This window comes from Colletotrichum fioriniae (assembly GCF_027942845.1).
Source record: "Colletotrichum fioriniae strain IMI 355084 chromosome Unknown scaffold_7, whole genome shotgun sequence".
Taxonomy (NCBI): domain Eukaryota; kingdom Fungi; phylum Ascomycota; class Sordariomycetes; order Glomerellales; family Glomerellaceae; genus Colletotrichum; species Colletotrichum fioriniae.
In genome coordinates this window covers 78,066-84,353 of record NW_027076843.1, presented here as the reverse complement: position 1 = coordinate 84,353, position 6,288 = coordinate 78,066, and the positions used below count along the sequence as shown (strand labels likewise).

At 50.0% G+C, this 6,288-nt stretch overlaps 2 protein-coding genes across 2 annotated transcripts; one reads left to right on the top strand and one right to left on the bottom strand.

Annotated features, from left to right (window-relative positions):
- Nucleotides 1-378: 378 nt before the first annotated feature.
- N0V96_006226 (uncharacterized protein) lies at nucleotides 379-3,679 on the top strand (the record flags this gene model as incomplete). Its single annotated transcript, XM_065757644.1, has 2 exons — nucleotides 379-1,446; nucleotides 2,516-3,679. The coding sequence occupies 2 exons, from the start codon at nucleotides 379-381 to the stop codon at nucleotides 3,677-3,679; spliced, it is 2,232 nt and encodes a 743-aa protein (XP_065613561.1).
- A 605-nt stretch (nucleotides 3,680-4,284) lies between these two features.
- On the bottom strand, nucleotides 4,285-6,020 carry N0V96_006225 (uncharacterized protein; the record flags this gene model as incomplete). Its single annotated transcript, XM_065757643.1, has 4 exons — nucleotides 4,285-5,271; nucleotides 5,335-5,428; nucleotides 5,578-5,661; nucleotides 5,731-6,020. The coding sequence occupies 4 exons, from the start codon at nucleotides 6,018-6,020 to the stop codon at nucleotides 4,285-4,287; spliced, it is 1,455 nt and encodes a 484-aa protein (XP_065613560.1).
- Between the last annotated feature and the right edge of the window lie 268 nt (nucleotides 6,021-6,288).

Sequence of the window (6,288 nt, the reverse complement as noted above, 5' to 3'; positions counted from 1 at the left end):
GGGTTCGTGAGCATACATCTAAATTGAGGCCCTTTGCCAGATTCTGTTCGATGTAATCGGCTCCCACACCCTCAACTTTCCTCTGTGCGTTCATTGACCATGATGCAGTCGTTCGTTTCGGTACTTTGTTTCTTTGCCTTGCTTACGCAGGTCTCTGCTTGGGGCCCGCGCAAGTCGGATCACGGGCCTCCAGGCCACTATGGAGGTCGACAAAAGCATGGTGCCAGCTTTACGCCGGACTTTGTGTTGAAGATGACTTACGAAAACGTCTCAATTGGTTGCCAGACAAGAATGTCGGCCTTGATCAATGGCACATTGTTCGGGCCGACGATCAGACTGAAGCCTGGGCGAAGAAGTTGGATCAGAGTCTACAACGATATGCCAGACCATAATGCCACCATTCACTGGCATGGTTTGAGTATGCGCATGGCACCCTTCTCTGATGGTAGCCCATCGGCCACCCAGTGGCCTATTCCACCTGACCATTTCTTCGACTACGAGGTCTACCCCCTACGATCCGAGTCCGGCACCTACTTCTACCATTCTCACGTCGGCTTCCAGGCTATGACAGCTTCTGGCCCACTGATCATTGAAGACAAGGCCGAGCCCCCCTATGCATATGACGAAGAGAGAATTGTTTTCCTCACCGACTATTTCAACAAAACGGACACTGTTATCGAGAAGGGGCTGGTGGCAACGCCTTTCACCTGGTCTGGCGAAACGAATGCGGTCCTCATCAACGGCGTCGGAGTCTCTGTTGGGGAGACAGCTGGCAACGGGAGCTGCAAGTTACCAGTCATCGACGTGGAGCCTGGAAAGACTTATCGCATGCGCTTCATTGGTGCCACGGCTTTGTCCATGGTACAAGTAGGCATCGTGGATCATGACAACTTTACCATCATTGAAGCTGATGGTCACTATACCAAGCCTCACACTGAGAAGTTCATGCAGTTGACTTCGGGTCAGCGTTTTGATGTCATCTTCAAGACCAAGACCGAGGCAGAGTTGAACGGGAAAACCGACTACCTTATTCAGTTGGAGACCAAAGACCGTCCGAAGGTTTACCAGGGCTATGGCGTACTACGATACTCCAAGGCACAACCCCAGATTATAACTGCGCCAGTTTCTCCTCCTCTGACTCTTTCCAACAAGACGTATGAATGGGCAGAGTATGCCTTGGAACCGTTGGTACCAAACAATTTCCCCAAAGCTAGCGAAGTGACTCGGCAAATCCACATCGATAATCGTCAGCTCGCGACCCAGACTACCCTTTGGCAGCTCAACGGACTGCAATGGAACGAGACTTCGACACCTTATGCGGGAGATCAGCCCTACCTGATCAACATCTACGAGAACGGGCCGTCTGCTATTCCGAACTACACTGCAGCCATGAACAACAACGGCTGGGACCCGACCACGTTGACATGGCCGGCAAAGATGGGTGAGGTGAGTGCTTGATACCGTTTTCTTTTTTTCACTTAAAAGAACATTGAGTTGACATGATTCAAGGTTCTCGAGATCATTTGGCACAACACTGGATCGCTGGTCAATGGGAATGGTGGCCTCGACTTCCATCCCTTTCATGCTCATGGTGGACATTACTGGGACATTGGCAGTGGCAATGGAACTTACAATAGCACCGAGAACGAGGAGCGGCTGAAGAACTACAATCCAGTCAAGCGAGACACAACAAACCTTTATCGATATAGCGAGAAGACGAAGTCCGGCGATGTTTCCGGTTGGGAGAGGCTGGCGTCTGCGTGTGGAAGACGCCGGTGTATGGATGGTAAGTCTGCTTCATTTCCACAAGGCTTGTTAGACATGAGCTGACCAAAGTCTAGATTCACTGCCACATTTTGCAACACATGGTTATGGGCATGCAGAGTGTTTGGGTTATGGGAGATTACCAAGACATTACTGGCATTCCTGCCGTTGATGCGGCTGGATATTTGCAGTACGGAGGAAACGTAAATGGCAACGCCACTTTCGCACCATCAGTCGTGCACTTCTTTGAGGAAGATGAGGAAAAATGATACCCATAGACTGAGATAATTGTTAGATTTAATGTAACTCGGAGCTGTTGTAATTGTTACCGAAACACCGGTACAGCCAATGGTTGCGGACCCGCTGCAGGGATGGTTATGATTTCTGCAATGAATCAAAAACCAGGAGCCGCCCACGTTCTACAAGGCAGCCTCACTGTTCGTTCATCTGAAATTGTTTCCTGACTCATGATGTAGCATGACAGCCTTTTAATGGTGAAAATAAAAGGCGTTCCTGTGCCACGAGCCTTGGCAATGCCAAGAGACTATTGCATTCAGTGTTAGTTGACATTACTTCTCAACCGACAGGAAGATCTCTCTCCCTCTACGAGAGGCAGGCTTCATGCAATTGACCCACGGTTTCAATGCGCTCTGCGCATCCCATATTGGGCTAGTGCTACTTCCTATCAGCTTTTGTGTTAGTTAATCTGAACTTCTATTGCTGCGTCCTTGTATTTCTTAACAATGCGTAGTTTTCGGCTTTCGTTGCATCTCGTATCATCTATAACATTTACTTCCATCCTCTAAGCCGCTACCCTGGGCCTCGACTTTGGGCCGCTTCTCGACTGCCGTGGAACATTGTCAACCTGCAAGGCAACCTCGCTTGGAAAATCCGCGAGCTCCACGAAAAGTATGGCCCAGTTGTCAGAATTGCACCTGATGAGCTATCTTACACGAGTTCTACGGCCTGGAAAAAGATCTATGGTCAAAGATCACCAGAGTTTGCGAAATGTTTTGACGGACGGGGAATCGCTGGGCCTAGTGTGACTAACCCAACGGTTCGTAATGGCGGTATTGTGACGGCCGAAGAGGGACCTCACTCTCGACTTCGTAAGGCAGTCTTGCCAGCCTTCAGCGAGCGGGCACTAAGAGAGCAGGAGAACATCCTCCAGCTCTATGCCGGGAAATTGATGGAACAGCTGCGATTATCTAGCGAAACTGGAGCTCCTCAGGACATGGTCAAATGGTTTAGTCTTGCTGCCTTTGACATCATTAGCGACCTGGCGTTTGGCCAGGCGGCTGGGTGTCTAGACGATGCATCCCAACCGTGGTTGCAAGTCATTGGTGCTCGAGCGCAGGGAATCGTCCGATACCAGTTCGCTATCTACTATGGACTTGAAGCCTGGCTAGAATGGCTCGCTCCAAAGGCCCAGAAGCTCGCTCTGAAGAGACATGGAGAGTTGACTGCCGGCAAGGTCAAACGTCGACTTCAGCAATCCGATAACAAAAGAGATTTTATGAGTTACATCTTGGAAAACCCACAAGCCGACCTCAGCAATGCCGATTTGGTTAGGATGGCGTCAGCTTTCATTGTCGCAGGCAGCGGCACAACGGCTACTGCACTTTCTGGCATCACCTTCTACTTGTGTAGCAACCCGAAGACGTACACGGCACTATCGGCAGAGATCAGAACAACATTTCAGACCGAAGATGAGATATCAATTGCATCGACAGGGGAGTTGAAACATCTTAAGGCCGTCATCGAAGAAGGGCTGAGGATATACCCCCCCAGCCCAAGCGCTCTGCCGAGATTTGTACCTGGAATCGGTGAGGAAATTGACGGAAGATGGGTGCCTGGAGGCGTGAGTTTGACCCGTGATAAAATGTCACTGATGGTGATACAAGCAAGACGCTAATCTTCTTATCTTAGACGGCAGTCGGCGTTCATCAGCTTTCCGCTGGTCACTCGGAACAAAATTGGACTAACCCAAGGCAATTCATTCCAGAGCGATGGCTAGATAAGAGCGACACATGCATCTTTGCCAACGACGATAAGTCTGCGAGTCAGCCGTTTTCTTATGGCCCTAGGAACTGTATAGGCAAGAGGTAAGGCAGCAGTACCTTCATCCAATGAGCTTTCTAACCATGTTTTCTAGCATGGCCTATGCAGAGCTACGCATAATATTGGCCAAGTTGATTTGGAGTTTCGATCTCGAGTTGATGGAGGAGTCAAAGAAATGGACCTTGAGACAAAAGACATACCTCGTCTGGCAGAAAGTGCCTTTACTGGTCAGGTGCAAGGACAGACACTAGTACCTACGTGGTTACTCGCCGTGACTTGACGACTTGGCAGAAGTAGAGAGGAGAAGGAAGCGAACTGTTGCATCAGTCACTCATTTGAAGTGTTTACTATCAGCAATGGACCTGTGAACATTTCGATACTTGAGATAAAACATTATCCAAGGCTATCTCTCAGCGGAACTCTTGTGACATATGTAAGTGTGGCAACCACGTCCTCTTCTTACATAACGTAAGGATTATACACGCTCCCGTTGCGAACGGCCTCTCGGTACAGTCTCTGATTTGCCTTGTAAAGGTAGAACTTCAGGCCCATGGCACTCGTGCACGCAATTAGGCCCATAACCATCATCATGATGAAGGCAAGCCGATAGCGCGGTTCATCCGAATCAACGAAGAAGTAAGGAGCGATCAGATTACCAATCTGACCAAGAACATTGACCAGTGCGACGGAGATGGCTCGCTTCTCTGGCGTCCTACCCATGGTATTGGATGTCCATGTTGATATGAGGGGGTTTGCAAAGTACATGCCCCCAACATACACAAAAGAAGCAGCGTATCGTGCTGTCTTGCTCTCAGTAGCCAGGCAGATGATGTAGCCGATACAACCAAAAGCTATGGGGCCGGCGAAATGGTACCCGCGCTCCTTCTGCCGATCAGAGTGCCATGCGTTCACGAGAGAACCGAGAGCCGCAAAGATATAAGGTGGTGCAGTTAGAACGAGGGTGATGGTGTTGTTGTAACCAAATCCCCGTACGATGGATGGGAAGAAATTCGAGAAGCCATATGCAGCTGAGATTCCAATGTTCATGCCGACGAGCAGCCACATCTTGTAGTCGAAAATGCTCATCTTCAGGCCAGCCCAGACGCCAGCTTTAGCTTCCGAAGTTGACACGCGATCGGCCAGGATGCGAGCAGCAGCCACTTTGCGCATGTCCTCCGTCATTGACCAGCGGGCGCTACCGGTATTGGAATCAGGATAGTCTGGGAGAATGAAGAGAGCAATCATGGCCAGGCCTGCACCGGTTGACGCCAGAACAATGAACAACCATTGCCAGCCTGCCAAGCCATACTGGCCCTCCAAGGTTCCAAAAACTGCAGCTGCAATGAGTCCAGCCGTACAGAAAGCAAGAGTTTGGCCTGTGTACAACAGTGCGCAGCGCAACGCCATTTCCTTGCGGGTGTACCAGCAAGACATGACGTAAATTGCCTGGATAGCTGTCAGAAGAACGCATGAGAGACAAAAATGGGATGACATCGATTTATTACGTACACCTGGGAACAGAGGTGCTTCAACCACGCCTAGGAAGAATCTGACGGCAATGAGACCCTGGTAATTCTTGACACCACAGGTTGCTGCCGAGACACTAGACCAGACCAAAGCCATACAGCAAAGATAAAGACTGGGTCGCACTTTCCCAATGATCATGTTGGACGGAATTTGACCGAGGACGTATCTTTTCTCCGGTTAGAGGCTGGCATGAACGAAGGCAGTAGTAAGGGTTCATTCGCTCACCCGACACTGAGAATTGATACTGCAGTTCCGTACTGGTAGCCTTCAAGGCTAAGATCTTCGTCCAGGCTGCTAAGGCGAGCTTGTCTGAAGCGGTCACGTTCAGTCAGCGAAAGTACGGCCTGGCCTTGCCGATCTCAAAAAGTAGTGACTTACGCAATGGAGGCTCGATCCAGATAGTTGAAGAGATAAAGAACCCATAAGCATGGCATGAGAGTCATATCAAGACGCTTGACGACCTGTTTTTCAAGATCACGCCAGTTGGTGATTCCAAGAGCCTCAATCTGCTCTTCGGGAGTAGGTAGAAGGTCCCCTTTACCGTTGGCTTCGTTAGCCTCCATTTGTGAGGGGTCCTTCGTGACATGGTCCGTAGCCTCGTTGTCGTTCCCGGAGGGGGGAGACATGCCGATGCCTGACTGGGCCGTGGGCTTCTCTTTATTGACCATGACTAGAAATGACTTTGATGAGGAACAGTTGTATGGCGCAGGCAGTATCAAGGGAACGCGAGGGCGTGACAGTCAATGGAAGACATGGGAGATGCCTCTTTTTATAACTTAAGAGCCCCCTCACTGTTCAATTCATACTTGTTGAGCTGCCGTAATCTGGTTCTAGGAGCCTATTACTGATATCCAAATTGTGTTTCTCTTCCCCATTCTTCTCCGCCATCTGCAATGTAACTTCCCCAGACCCCGCCCCCATACTCCAGTCCAGCTA